Source organism: Nomia melanderi, chromosome 4 (genome assembly GCF_051020985.1).
Source record: "Nomia melanderi isolate GNS246 chromosome 4, iyNomMela1, whole genome shotgun sequence".
In the NCBI taxonomy this organism is placed as follows: domain Eukaryota; kingdom Metazoa; phylum Arthropoda; class Insecta; order Hymenoptera; family Halictidae; genus Nomia; species Nomia melanderi.
Window position 1 is genome coordinate 14,132,649 of NC_135002.1, and position 15,508 is coordinate 14,148,156.

Below are 15,508 nucleotides of genomic sequence, written 5' to 3' on the forward strand. Positions count from 1 at the left end.
ACTGGGTCAGTTATGTCTCGCACACAGCTACCGTCGGCTAATCCCTTGGATCCGTTAAATACACAAATGGTTCCCACCTGTCTGCTCCCGAAAAAGGGTTAATAAACTGCAATCGGTATAGGGAAACATCGAGATAACAATATCGATAACATCTTTAATTTAAACGAAAGAAATAGATTAAAAACAAATTACCGTTTACGCATAAAGAAAATATATGTTGTTCCTTATCTTGTTAAATCAAACTACTTTTCGATATCAAAATCCTATTTGCCAAGCATTATTTTATTTTATTATTAATGTATCTTACAAAACAGATTAAACTGTACGGCAGCGGTAGTATCTATTTGATCAATAATAATATTCACTGCACGTTCGTTAGCGTATCGTATCGAAAATACCGTGACAGTAGCAGACAAAGGAACCGAATTGCGGTCGTCGAATCAATGCGGCGTTGTTTATCAAAAAAAAAGTTCATTCGAAAAACCTGAAACGCAACCCCTGAAATTCAACAAGTGCCCCTCAAACTTGGGCGAGAGAGGATAAACGAGTGAGCGAGCAACATCCAACCTCTATTACGTGCATGACGCGACTGATCGGCCCGCGCGGGGAGTGGGGAGACAACGGTGTGCGGGTCGACGGTGGGGGTAGACGGTCGGTTACGATCGGTCAGGCTCGCGGGTGTTCGGCTGCTCTCGGCTTCTGGTTTCTCCCGCGGCCGCATAAGCGGTGTCAGCGTGTGCGCAGACCGGCTGCGCAGCAGGCGTGTGCGTTGTCCAGATTCTTTGTGCCATTCCTGGCATACCAAAAACAAGAGTGGTGACTGCGCTCGTATTTACCGGGGTGCAGCGTTGCGCGCTAATATTACTGTGCAAATTTTACCCGCCGTGTAAAAGGCTCCGCGCGCGCGCGACGCCACGTCAGCTCGCCTAGTGGTAAGTACATTAAAGAATATAGTGTCGAAACGTCCTCGAAAGAGCGCGTCTACTCGTCCACGCCCGTGTGTCCCAGCGGCGTCGTCCCACACAGGGGCCGCGCACCGAACGGATTCGACAGTAGCGACGACGGCGATATACACACCGTCGGTCACCGACAGACGGACAGACGGACGAAAGGGAGTGAGAGACAGAGGGCGACAGACGCTCCGCGAAAGAAAGAGACGTACGGACGAGCCGACAGTGTGATAAAGACAAAATATTACGTGGAAAAGAGAACGTGAACGCGAACGGAGTGCGTGAACGTGTTCGCATGAACGACATTATCCTGTCGACTGTGCTTCCGAGTTGGTAAAAAAAAAAGAAAAAGAACGAAAAAAAAACACACGGTAACCATTTCCCTCGGATATTCCTCGTGTGTCGTGATTGTCAGGTTTGTATTTCCGGTGACCGTGATGTTCGCATTGCTAGCCCCGTGTTGCTGCTAGTGGTGCTATTGCTCCTACACTACTTTCGGAGAAAGAGAGACAGACGGATAGGGGGAGAAAGAGAGAGAGGGGGGATCCGTGTGTACGTGTACCTATACATGTGTGTTGTGTACGTGTGGTAAGCGGGTGTGAGAGAGCGAGAGAGGGATAGAGATAGCGTGAGCGACTGAGACGGATGGACAGTGAAAGAGAGAGAGAGAGAGAGAGAGAGTGAGTGAGTGAGAGATAGAGAGAATGACGTGACGGGTAGGGGGAGGGAATGAGAGAGATGAAACGATAGTGGGATCAGTTTGATAAACGAAGAGCTCGAGTCGTGCCGGTCTATCGCATCTAACCGTGTGGTTCGGTGGTGCATCGGTGCATCCGTCTTTGTACGACTGTCGCGTGTTTACGAGCGGTTGTGTCAGCTGTGTGTCAAGAGAACACAGGTACCGTGTATGTGGTAGCGAAGCGTGCAGCGGCAATCCTTCTGACAACGTGAACGGCTTGGCTTGGCTTGGCTCGCGGCTCGGCTCCGCTCGGTTCGACTCAGCGTAACAGCACAGCACACGAGACCTGTGTCGAGGAGGTTAGGACGAAGCGTGATCGGTGTGTGCCGGTGTGGTGGTGGGCTGCGTGCGTTTCCCCGAGGAGAGCGCGCGCCACGAACAGAAACGTGTGGCCTCCTCTTTGCCTAGTGCCTGCTGCGTGCCAGCCCGCTCGCTCTCCCGCTCTTCTGGTGAATTCGTATGGTGAATTATTGATCCACGGCGGCGTGTGCGTGCGGAAAAACCGCGCTGCTAAAAGAGAAATTCTCCAAGGAGAGGAAAAAAAACGTCGCCCCCGTCGGGACCGTCGGAAAAGGAGACCGCCGGAACCGATACACGGCACGGTCATCGGGCTCTGCGCGTACCGGGCTTTCGTTGTTTTCAAAACTGTGCGCGCGCGAACACATGCTCCGCCGCGGACTACCATAATACCACGAATATACGTTCTCGAGCACTGAAGGTGAAGCGCAGTGGTAGCGGCGGCGACGGTGGCGAGACGGATTTTCTTTCCCCTAGGCGGGACCGAAACGAAGTGTGTTTCGCATGATTCCATCGCTCCCGGCGTAACGTGCGTCCACGTACGTCGTGTCTCTTCCTCCCCTTTCCTGTCATTCTCGCTTGCACGTTCGTTCGTTCGTTCGTTCGTTGCTGGTTCGTCCGTCTATCCGTCCATTCGTTCATTCGCTCGCTGGTTCTCTTTCTATCCCTTTCCCCTTTTATCTGTCTCTCCCTGTCACGCTCGCCTCCCTCTCGCTCTGTTCCCCGCTCTTTTACCGCTCGCGCGTGTTATATGTGTGTGCGTGAGTTTTTCTCCGTCTCACTCTGACTGCGTTGCCGTCGTCGGCCGCGTGTGCGTCAACTAAACGAAACGCGGGAAAAGCTGCTCCGGCGCGAAATACACGCTCCGCGGGTAATGTATGCGGTGCTCGGCGTGATACGCGGTGCGTTTTCGGTCCGCGGCCAGTGAGTGCCACCATCCTTTACCCCCCCGTCGTCCTCCTCCAGTACGCCACCCAGAGTACGGAGATACGAGAAAAACGGATTATTTCGAAGGCTGTCGAGGGAAGCCTCCGGCCCGGGAGAAGTGTTGTCGTCGTCGTTAAGACGACGGCGACGACGACGACCACGATCTCGCGACAACGACGACCACGCTACACCTCACGATAATACGAGTTCGAGGAACTTAAAAAAATAAAGCATAGAGGCGACCGCTGGTACAGCTTTGCCGCGCGCTCTCGTGTTCTCGATTATCCAGGACGAGAGAGCCCTACCTCCGCCACCGCGACTTGGATGGATACTGTGCATTATTTCTGGAGTGAGTTTCTCTTTTAAATCGTGTGCCTCTGTGCGCGGATGTCGTACACTTGCCTCCTTGCATGTGCCTTACCTATGCGCGATTGTGGAACATGTACATGTGCATATTTGTGCGCGACGATAGTGCGGCCGTGCAACATGCAGCCAGACACACGGGCTTTTTTCTCTCCTTCGTTTCCCTTGCGACCGGCCGGCCGCCGTCGGGACACGCGCTCGCGGACGAGACCCTACGCGGCGATACGGTTGCTCCGTTTTTCAATGGCATTTCTCGATATTCAACCTCGAAACGTGACAGTGTTACTAACCGCCCCCCCCCCCCTCTCTTTCTCATTCTCTCGTTCCCCGGTTCGATTCGTTTAGTGGTTTTTTCTTCCCTTTTTTCTACTTGTTGTTTGCTTGGAAGTAAATTCGAGAACGACCGTTACACAATTTTATATTGTTTACATCTGGAGGCTTTTTCGTACGGCCGAGCGGCGAAGGAACGAGTTGAAAAACAAACCGAAAGCAACGGTCTCGGAAGTATTACTGTGCAACACGACTTGTTTGCCCACAAACCAGCATCGGGAGTTCCCGCGAGGCGGTGTGGTGGTTCAGCACGCGCCACGGTCGCGAATGATCAACGTCACGAAAAAATATTCGAGTGATGGCGACTTTTAGCGGTACGCCGTTATCGCAGTAGGTTATCGAAAATAATTCTCGGGTGACATGGAAACACGCCGTTATATAAATTTAATCAGATACTTGGGCCGTTATCGTAGCCGTTAAGCGGCACGGTCAGGTACTCTATTTAGAAAAGATTGTTGCCATCGATTCACATATTTCGGATCGGTTTGCCCGCCGACTCCCTGCCATTGATATGTTTGCGTCTCAATTGAATACTCGGCTCAATGTTGTTTCTTAGTATTATCGGCGCCTACGGTCACATGTACCAGGAATTTTTCTGTGGTTTTACGACCGTTCTCTTTTTAGGATTAGGACGTAATACTTGAACAGTGTGAACGCTTAGAACTACCGGATGGACAGTACTAATTACTACTAATTCAATATACAAATTTCCTTATCTTTTTATTGTGCCTTTTCGTAAATTTTTATCAATGACTCGGTTTTTTTATGTAAATATTTTTCGAAGGAATGTCTATAAGGACAATATGAATGTCATCATGCAAATCCCATTGAACAGTGTCTTGACAGCGGCTGAAAACCGGTCGACTTAACGGTTGGTCAGAGTTCTGCGTTAATCGGATACTTTGTAGCGATATTCAATGAGCATATTCATGATATTACACTCGCTGACAAAAAGGCGGCATGCCATATGAATGGCTATTACTTTCCTTAACTTTTGAATCAGCATATTACATGGCTTTCGATGTTTATAGCATTTAATAAGAATTAGAAATTATTTTAATATAGCGTATTTAGTTTTAGTTTTATTATCAAATTATTATATTCTATTTTCTTACGTTGAAAGAAGACTAACCTCTGCTATGTCAAAAAACGGCACACTACTTTTAAAATATTTAATTTATATAGAAAAATATAATTTCAATATTCTGTGGCAACACCTTTATATTGTATAATTTTTATTAAATATTTTAGCAGAAGTTTGAATAAATATTTAATAAACCTCTGTCACAGCTATCTTCAGTTTTGTTCAATGCAAATTTTTTAGTTTTAATTTTTTCATTTATAAATTCGATGTTGATGATTTTCGAAGTACCTAATTCTAAGTGAAATTATTACGTCTTCACCTATATTTATCAGCGATTTAATATCCATGCTTCTTTCCGTAAATCGTCAAGGTAATAACAGCAATCATCCATTGCATTTAATCTAAGTTTCTGTTCGTCTGTAAAAATATCGATTCAAAACTTTTCCCTTCAATAAATATGTTTTCCAGCAAGTTACAAACGAACTTCTTCATGCACCTTGGTTAATGGTGGTTTATACGTCAGTCATTGGCGTTTTAAATATTCATATTTTTGTGTAATACATTCCATATTGTGTACGCGTGTATTTACTCCAACTTCTACTGTAATTTGTCTTACAATAGTAGCAGGCTTCGATGTTTTTATTAGTCGTTACTTTACGCTTACTATATTAGTAAGAATATAAAAATTAAGAAATAGAACAGTTTTTTCTTAAATTCTGAATTGTCGCTATTTCAACGTTGCTTAATTCCTTATTACCACCCATTACTATTAACCTCGCAAAGCTTTAACAGTGCTTTAACAGTGAAACATACTTATTGTGTTCATTGAGCATTACTTAGATTAAATAGGTCAACAACTTAGTACTGACGAAACAAAAAAACTTCGAACCTTTACTACCATTTCAACGTAGCAATGCCCGTTAATGTTTGTAATTCTAATGGTACATTAAGTCAAGGAAGAAAACAGAAGTGTCCATCTTGATCGCAAATAGTCCATCGTTGACAAAGTTATTGTGTAATACAAAAAATAATCTTATTCAATCACAGTTGTCAAAAATTAGCGACATTCTGTAGCACACTATCTTTTTATCCTGTACAGGTATACAAGTTCAACCGCACAAAACACTATATCGAATCGTCAATCGGTACCCAATCGTTTGAATAGAAACGATCCACAGTGTTTAGCAAATCGGTGATCGCAACTTTCGGAAACCGCAAGAGTGCGGCGTCATGGTCTGTCGAGAACCATCGTTAATCACTGCGCGGGTTGCGTCGAAATTTAGCCGGTTCAGTTAAAAATTTGGGTTGCAAAAAGAATGTTGCTCCGTTTTCAAGCTCGCGATAGATATTGAATTTTTAGAAAAGGGGACAATGTAGAGAAAGGATAACACGTTAAATGCAATGTCGATATGTGTATCGAGTAAAAGGTGCTCTTCAGCGATGAAGATCGATACATATACGAGGAGCCAATGGCTATTCATCATAAATAGTAATTTTCCAATCGTTTTACATTACATAAGTCCGCAAAAATAGCCAATGTTGATCTTTTGAAACAAATCAATGCTTGAAAGCACTCTGCATCTCATTTAAGTAAAATGACTCATTATGTATCCCGCATCGGTAATTGCTGCAAAATTGTGATTAAGTTAAACTTCATTTGAATATGCTTTAAAACCTCATGGAAATGCGGTTGAATTACACTGGAGTCATCCTGTAGTATAGCTTACAATTAAACAAACGAAAATCGAATACATTTTCTTCGTTGAGATTGGAATTGTAAAAATCCTCCCGCATCGAATGTGCTAAGCGGCAGGTGCAACCTTGTGTTTCTTTCGAGAGTCTGTTCCCGCCCTCGTTTTTCTCGTTCGGCGAGCAGCTCGTTTTTCTTCCGAGGAGGGAAACGGAGCACGCACACGAACCGCGAAACCGGTAGCGGCGGTAATCGGTAATCGATGAATTCATATCACCTTCGCTAAACGCGCCTTCACTTTCTACCTCCACCGATATTGGCCTTTTATCATTTCGTTTTATCGGCCCCACGTCAAATATTGAAACTCGGATAACGTCGTTTCTTTTTCGCCAGTTCGTGTACCTTTGTTCTGGGAACAGTGGGAAGTTTTAATGACGGATACGCTTGTCGCCTACAGTTTACCGCTATTGTATTGCGTCTGGTCAAATATTTGGCCGTATATTTTGAGAAGATTTATAGGTAATGTATACTTTATTCTGTCCGACAATTTTCTGCTACTTGCCGATGTGAGTACTTATTTATTTTGAACGCTTGCACTCGTCTCGTAACTCGGACACTCCGTTAAAAGAAGGATGATAAGATTTTTTGAACCGTTAAATGTTTAGGATATTTATTTAGAATAACTTTTTTTCAATTTTTGAAGTGTTAGAAGCAAGGATCATTGAATTGGCGGGTTTCAGAGTTTGAGCGTTAATTCTACAACACCACAGCTTCATGGTCTCAGGATTCAATGCACTTATCTAGAGATGCAATGCACTTATCTTAAGGAAATGTAGTTCTAAGGCAGCGTTTCAATTAACGATTTCTTAGCTTCTCATTGAGAAAATAAGGCGGCACAGATTTTGCAGCAATGGAAGACACAAAACTTTAGTTTATCAATTTATTTACGTTAGTATACTGTTACACCTAAATCTATAATGCATCTAATAGTTAATGCAATAATATCTAATAATTATTAATGCACACCCTATAAAAAGTCTAAGATAACAATTGATATTCTATAAATTTATAAATATTTACGTATACCGAATTTATGAACCCATTGACAGTTATTCCGCGCATTAGTCGCAGTAGTCTATCGCATCCAAAGTTGTCTCCATCAAAATCGCGTTGATCCAAGTCCGCGAAAGTTGATGGTCAATTAGTAGTCACCGTTCGAGTTTGCGAGGGATTCGCAACAAATAGGGTCGTTTGTAGCCAGTAGATTCGGCCGCAGAATCGATTTCTTTTTCTCTGTCTCTCACTTCTCTCTCTGGGGCCCGGTAATTCGACTCGGTTTTGTTTAATGGCGGAGTGATCGTATCTCAGTAGTCGTGACAGCAGCTAGACTCATTAAACCGAGGCTTCTTCGCGATATAAATAGGACTTCTTGTCCCGTTGCGCTACGGAAGGAGCAAATAGATTATCGCGCGCACCGGCGCGGCCCTCTGCGCCTTCTAACCCCCGTCTTCTCTTCTTTCCCTTTCTGCTCGTCTCTCCTTCGGGCACTCTCCACCGACGGCTCTCTCATTGCTTTCTTTCGACGGGTACGCGCTCGCTACCACAGCCGGAGCGCGGCCCGCCGCGTGACTTTCTATTTGGCGTAGACGGTGCCAAATTGTCAAGTAACTAAAATTACCTTCGAAGGTGTACGCTGCCTCGGTCCTCCTCTTTTTTCCTTTTGACGTCTTCCTCTAGAGTTAGCCCTCTTTGCCTTTTTCCGCGCGGCGCGCACTTCTTCGTGCTCCTCGAATAGCAACGTTTATCCCTAACTCGGATCGAACTCTCCCGCCTCGGCTTGTTACCGAGATCGTCGGGATCGCGCGACATAGAAACAGCCCCTCTCTTTCTCTCTTTCTCTCTCCCTCTCTCTCTCTCTCTCTCTCTCTCTCTCTCTCTCTCTCTCTCTCTCTCTCTCTCTCTCTCTCTCTCTCTCTCTCTCTCTCTCTCTCTCTCTCTCTCTCTCTCTCTCTCTCTCTCTCTCTCTCTCTCTCTCTCTCTCTCTCTCTCTCTCCCCCCCCCCCCCCCCCGTAATGGCACGTCTTCGCGCGGAGATCGTAATCAGGCTCGTGACCGTTCACCGAGTGTTTTTCGTTTCGCGCGGACGCCTGATCGGGAATAGCTCGTTTCGCGATCGGTAATTGTAGTGACGCGTAGTCACACATCGTTGGGAATAGTCTGGTACACGTAGGCGATGCTGATTTCATATGATTGTGCAGGAAGGAATTTGGTTGAATATGAGCTGGTGATGTTTGGCCATTGTTCGTGTCCAAGAACAGAAATGAAGTAGTAGATATTGTTTATTGATAGAGGAGACGATGAGCGTCATCATCGCATGTCAAATTGTACTGCAAATGATGCGCGAAGAAATTTTACTCCGTATGTACATTAAAATGCAAATCTGAAATTTCCTGTTGCTGTTGTGGGATCTATTAAACTATGATTATTTTGGGAACTTGAATGTTTTTCTATGTTATTAGTAATAGTAATGATTTTAATCGATTTGAATACTTGGATCACGCTAAGGTAACAGACATTTAAATATTTTTCAGGATTGCTAGGAAATTATTCCTGACTCGAACGAAATACAAAAGAACTAATAGTTTTAACTGCATTGTCTTATAAGTTCGTTCGAAGTTCCTAAATAAAATTTTTATTGCAGTTATTTTTTGCAAAACATTCATGGTAACGAGCACTCTCGCCTTTTAGCACAAAGGTTACTAAATGGCATTGAAACTCACGACTTTTCTATCGTGACATTTGTTCATGAACATTTTCGAGTAGATTAATTTCATAAAATTTAATTATGTGATTTCGAGTTAAGCGTCTGTTCGTGTTGTTAGTGAAATTATGAATTTTTAAAGCCTCAGAATTAGTGAGAAATGGAAGGGAAAAGATTCGGTACGAAAATTATTTCAGTGAAAGAATAAATTAGTATTCTCTTCTAAAGAAGTGGATGTTCTCGTTCTCATTTAAAAAATTCATTATATCTGAACCTGTTACCTCATTTTCCACATTTTTCTACTTGGGAAAATTGAAAATAGTATAAACGTGTTCACGACAATGCGAGAATACAATCGTTGCACGTGCAACGTATGACTTACAAATACTTGACTTAAAAATTATAACATAATTTTATAATATTAATGTTACGATGTAAAATCGAATACAATTTATTTTATTTTAATCCCTATAATATTTTACAATGAGAAATATCATAAGAATAAATACAGATTTGGTACCATTTCATCGAAGAATGTTGTCGATATACTTTCACAAAGATTTTACAAGAAATATATAAATTTTTCTTTCGATTCTCCGATATTGTATTTTTTATTGTTCTGTGTCACTAGTATTGATTGAATAAACCAGGAGGTAGTTCTGCCTTTCTCAAAATTATTTCGATGAGTCTCCAGGAATCCGTACAGACAGACAAAACCGTTGTAAGTATCTTGCGTGGGATGTTGCATGAGAACAGCAGCTATCTCACAAGGCTTTGAAATTCTGACACATGCGACGATTTCATTCATCGACTATCAAGCGTTCATTAATTCGATGGTGAGCGGAGGAAATTAATTCTGTGATCCGCACGTGCGTAGCAGAAGCCTGGCCATCACGGACGTTCCGTAACCCTAATAAAACCAACACAAAAGGTCGTCGTTCCCTAGATCGATCTGCGAAAGGTCGAATGTTACGCTGGGAGATTTTACACAGTTAAATCAGTGGAACCAGCCACTCGAGATGAACACCGATTTAAATTCTCGGTTAGAAGTTTTCAATAGGAGAATCGTTGACGGCTGTTGAATGAGGAATAAATGTTTTTCTATTGTTTAGCACCGATGTAATTAGAATACGATTACACTGGACATCTAAAAATAAATTTAATTATTGGACACCATATTTACGTAACATTTCTAGTTATATAGGTCTCACAGATTTATAGTATCTACTTAAAAATATTTAAAAACTTGATAGCATAAAAGCTGAGTCCATTGAATTTAGTGAAATAATTATTGGAGTCTGTCGGTTACCTAAATTGGCAACGTCAATGGAATAATGAGGATTGCTGAGTCCAAAAATATAGTGATCCCTTAAAATCACGCACCTAATTCTGACGAGGCTCTGATATCTAATTATTTATCTAACGCTTTTATCACGCGAAAGACAATCGTCGCGTGACAGTTGGTTGTTGAAATATATGTCACGTACACGTGTTAATTTTTATCGTGATCCTCCGCGTTGTTTATAAATCGTGTTCATGCGCCAGTGATACCGAAACGAATTCTCCTCTCTTCTTTTCTTGTTTCTCATTAATAGTGTAAAATTGAGAGCAGTAAATTAAACGACGGTCGGTTTCACACGGGCCCACTCGACCGTGGAAATTTCGTCGATGAAAATCGTACATGTTACGCTGATATGTATCATACTCACTTGCCCGTGATATTATATTTCCGTGATATTGTGATTCCGTTGTTGCAATCAACGTTAATAATCCTCGATCGAATGCTAAAGAGAAAAAGGAAGGTTTTATTTAAAAAATAAAAATTGGGAACATTCGCTTGTTCCACAAATTCCGCAACTTCCTCGTTTTTCTATGCTTTATGCTTCCACTTTTGTTTACATTTATCAACGGTCGTTATTTATGTACGGTTGCTTTTTATTAAATATTACCTATGTCAACAGAATCCACTGGTACAAACAAAATTCGTTTGATGCGTTGTAGTTAATTTTTCATTGATTTAATTTTCGCAATTAAATACCCATACTAAATGAAACTGTACGCCAGAAAAATGAATATTATGGAAGTAGTATCCAAAAAAAGCATGACATTTTTCCCTGATAACAGAGGAAAGTGCATTCAACTTTTCTCTTCATTATTCTCTCGCTGTTTTCACTTGAATAAGAATTAACCTTGTATGATATCTACTTAAGCGCAACGCATATATCTCCATTTCTACAAAAGTCTTATTCTTTTCAACATTAAAATAGTTTGACTATGGTGCAAAAGTTTGTAATCCTCAGACATTATCTTAACACTTAAGCACTGTACTAAATGTTAACGACGAATGTTTGGAAACTTTTAAATTATTACAATGACGATAAGGAATACTTAAATTAATAGAATAGTACACTAAATAATTAAGTACATAAAGTATATTGCTTTTAATATCGAATAATGTTTAATAAGAATTTCATCACAGGAACTAATGCTATCATCTAATGTTCACAATATGTCGGGAAAATTTACAACGAGGTAATCTATCTCGTTGATAACGAATTGCTCGATAGTGTAGAATGTCATATAATCAATAGTTAGTTATCGTCGCGAAAGTGTTTGAAATCAAAATGAAAAAATCTTGAATTTTTTATAGGCATTTAACGAAACAGTTACATGCTGTGAATTTAGAAAAGGTAAAAGTTCATTTTCGAATTACAATTGACAAAGTAATTCCAGGTAAATTGTAGTTACATCATATTGAACAAGAGGAATAGATTTATCTATACTAAACCTATCGATGCAAAGATATTAATATTTAAACACTAAATCAAAAAATTCTTTATCATATTTCTTCATTTTTCATTTTGAACAAAACCATTGAATCGTGTATCAACTTTACACACTGTTACCGTATCCAAATAAATCATATCCAAGTAACAGCGTAGCGTCAACAAAAATACCAGTAAAATAACAGAAAACAAAGCGTCACTACATTTTCCCGTTTGTTTTCCAAAATGAAGCAAACACAATTATTGAACCATCATCTATACAGAGATCAAACAATTCAGTATCAAATATTTTTTCTTTATAATGAGAGCAACAAATCACTATATCCCGGTCGAAAATTTATTACCCGAAGAACATTTTACCTGGACGATTTCCGGCGTCTTTCCGCGTGATCGACGGACAGCCATGGCAGTTCGTCTCCATCGTGCTGTCGATACACGTCGAATCATTTCCTTCATAAATTCCTGCATACAGGAATCCGAGTGTTCCCCCGTCGCTGGCCGTCGATTCACATTCATCGGGTTACGAATAACCGGAAGCGGGAGTCGCCGGTTGTTAGTCCAGACGTGATTTACCGTTTCGATGGCCGGCTGTAAAAACGCTCGCGGCAACCCCCGCGGGTGTATCGTTATAATGCTCGCGCCGCCGCGCAGTGATCCAGATTGTCAGATTAGGAGGGAAAAATTCTATAATTATTTTTTTCATTGATCGAAACAGTATTTTCTATGCATTCGTGTTTTAATCGAATGTGATCGATATTAAATCTAGAAGATTAATGGTTATTAAAATACCACAAAATTTAGACTTGGGAAATTCTTAATTTACTAATACACTGGTATATGTAATTATCGTGATTCATTTCATAGATTAATCCACTGCCAAAGGTAATTTGTATTATTATTTGTTCTAGTAGCAAACTAGGCTTAGAATAATAGTGGTCTAACTCCTATTTCTAAAATCCTGAGAAAAAGGAACATTGGTATATCATTCTTAAATTAAATAAACACTAATATTACAAAGCTATTAGTAATATGAATTATCACTAACTCATACTAGTAATTATAACCCAAGTACATTTCACAGAAGCCTTTTCTCCAGAGCTCAAAAATACGAATCAGAACACTATTGTCTTAAATCACTTATCGTGCAACATCCATTAATACTCTTATTTCTTCTTCAATCTTATATTTACTCCCTTTTAATTGCATGATCCGGATCATCGTCATTCCCGTCGCCATGGTTGTTGTACACGCTGCGATAGGGTGTACCGCGACGCGTTATGATCGTTATTGCGAAACGAGAGAAAATGTTTCTAGTAGTAATCGATACTCGATATCCGGTAATAAGACGGCCAATAGAATAGGTGGCGTGGCCGCGACAGTTACGGGAGAGAATTTATCGGTATACACGTGCGTGTGTGCCCGTATCTGTTCTGTTCGGCTCGCGGAGAAACGTGCGCGCATTTCAATCGCGTGATTGAGAATGTGCACGGGGTCGGGCCCTCTCCCCTGGGGAAGTTTCACGGGTCAGAAAATTATGGGGTGGTTTTACCACCTGGCCAATGCTCCCCCTCACTCGTAGAACGCGCGAGTCTGTGTGCACAGTCACGATTCCCCTCATTGTTCATCCTGTTGTCTCTTTCTCTTTCTCCGTTGTCTTTCCTTTTTCCTCCATCTGCCCATATCTGTCTATCCATATATTTATATACAGTCAATCGCAAAATACCTACCTATTCACTTTTACAATACACTGTACGCATTTAACCCCTTGCCCTATGATTTGTTTCTCAACTGTGATCGCTACAACTTTGTCATTAAGAATTGATTGAAGAAAGAGAAAGATTCTATGTATTGGGTTTTCCGGAAAGTTAAATATGTTAAAATCCTCCATTCACGACAACCTAATATATTCTATCTTCATTTTTGCATAATAATTTACAACTGAAAAATTATTGTTTTATTTGAATTCGCAAGAGTTGAGTAATATTTATATTTGTTAAATTCTGTTTAAAGTCTTCAACACAAGTCTCACACGTTATCGCAAGGCAACGTGTTAACGGATATTAACCCTTTAGTTTCTTGGTTTCTCGCCTTGGAACTTATATCAACGTTATTTACTTTGATTATATGTTAATATCGTTTGGTGAATTATTCGAGAATATTTGGTAACATTAACATTAATTACCGAGCATTTATTGGGGTTGATATGTAATCCATATAAAGATTGTAACAATAGATTGTTTCGATTTCTTCGGATGTTCGTTATAATATTTAAGTGGAACTATTTATTTTCAATATCATGTCGAATATTGGATACTTTTAAAATGTCGATAGTTGAGAAATAAGAAAACCGAAGCCTGCCATTTTGACGGTTACGTATAGTATTACATTTAAAAGACGAAATACAAACAGAGTGAAAATAATTATAGTAGAAGTTGGTAAAATAAGTAGATATTGGGATAAAATGAAATGTCTACCTTGATATATGACTCCGAACGATTAACGTTGCAGTTACCTGGTATAATTTATATTGCCGTAAACCGTGATTGTTGTACTTGGGTACATTCGATTTTAAGAAATTGTGTACTATTGCGTTGTGCGTGATCGTTTATTCTTTGTCTTTTTCTTTATCTGCCTTTTCTATATCTCTTTCTCTTTGTACAGCTGTACCTCTCTATTCAGTTAGATGTTTGTGCATACACATATATCTGTTTGTGTGTACGTGTCTAGTTTTCTCTTTCTGAAATAACGCAGCACCCCACTGCAGTTCGTCTGCATACCGACCCGAGCCACAATCACGCGATTCCGATGTTGGTATCGGCCACCCGATAGAAAATGAAGCCTGTTTGGAGCTTCTTCTGGATTGCTGGGTTTAACGAGTTGCGGTCGTGCCGTGACGTTTATGGCTCGGGGATGTATGATCTCTTTTCAGTTATACGAATACTTTAGGGTGTTCGAGCGCGGTACTATTGGGAAGGAGATTGTTTATGCGAAAATAAACGCGAATGCTTTTGATTGGATTCAGTCGACTGTTAACTGTTTTTGGAATGCACTTAAGTCTTTTTCTGTGCGATTTTTGGAAAGAAGTTTTGGAATCTTGGTTCTTTAGGGTGAAAAATTTCCTTTAGAGTGATGCTTGGTTATTTCTATTTATATATTTTTTTACATGGTAATAGTGAATGAAAAGAATCATTCCAAAAGGAGAAATTGGTTTATTGGCAACAAATGAACATCATTAAATGCATTTTATTAATAAAAGTATATTTTTCTATTAATTAATTCTATATTTTCTATTTTTTTCATCTATTATTAAGGTGGAAGTATGTATTATCTTTCTGTGATAAGTATTTAACATCTACAATGAACATAAAGTCCCAAAGAACATTAAATTTCTTGTTTTTTTTTGTAGTAAATTATATTAAAGATAAATGTAGAAATCACGAGATAAGGGTTGAAGGTGCATAAATTGCACTCCATGACTTCTTAAACGTAATGCATGAGAAGTATCCTTAACGAGAATACATTGCATGACTGGCTGTGTTATTAATTCTTTCGAGTCTCGACTGACCTACTCATTGCCAAGC

General features: G+C 40.6%; 1 protein-coding gene across 5 annotated transcripts in view; it reads left to right on the top strand.

Moving 5' to 3' along the window:
* Nucleotides 1-768: 768 nt before the first annotated feature.
* Nucleotides 769-15,508, top strand: part of scalloped (TEA domain transcription factor 1 homolog scalloped) — a 238,342-nt gene continuing 223,602 nt past the window's right edge. For 2 of the 5 annotated variants that reach the window (XM_031972966.2, XM_031972969.2), the window contains exon 1: nt 769-932. Coding sequence is in view for 1 of the 5 variants with exons in the window: in XM_031972968.2 (XP_031828828.1) it covers nt 3,238-3,262 (25 nt within the window). In the remaining 4 variants the exon portion in view is untranslated. Of the gene's footprint in view, nt 933-984; nt 3,263-15,508 lie in introns of those variants that run through there. The other 3 variants (XM_031972967.2, XM_031972968.2, XM_076367498.1) reach the window with 2 other exon arrangements.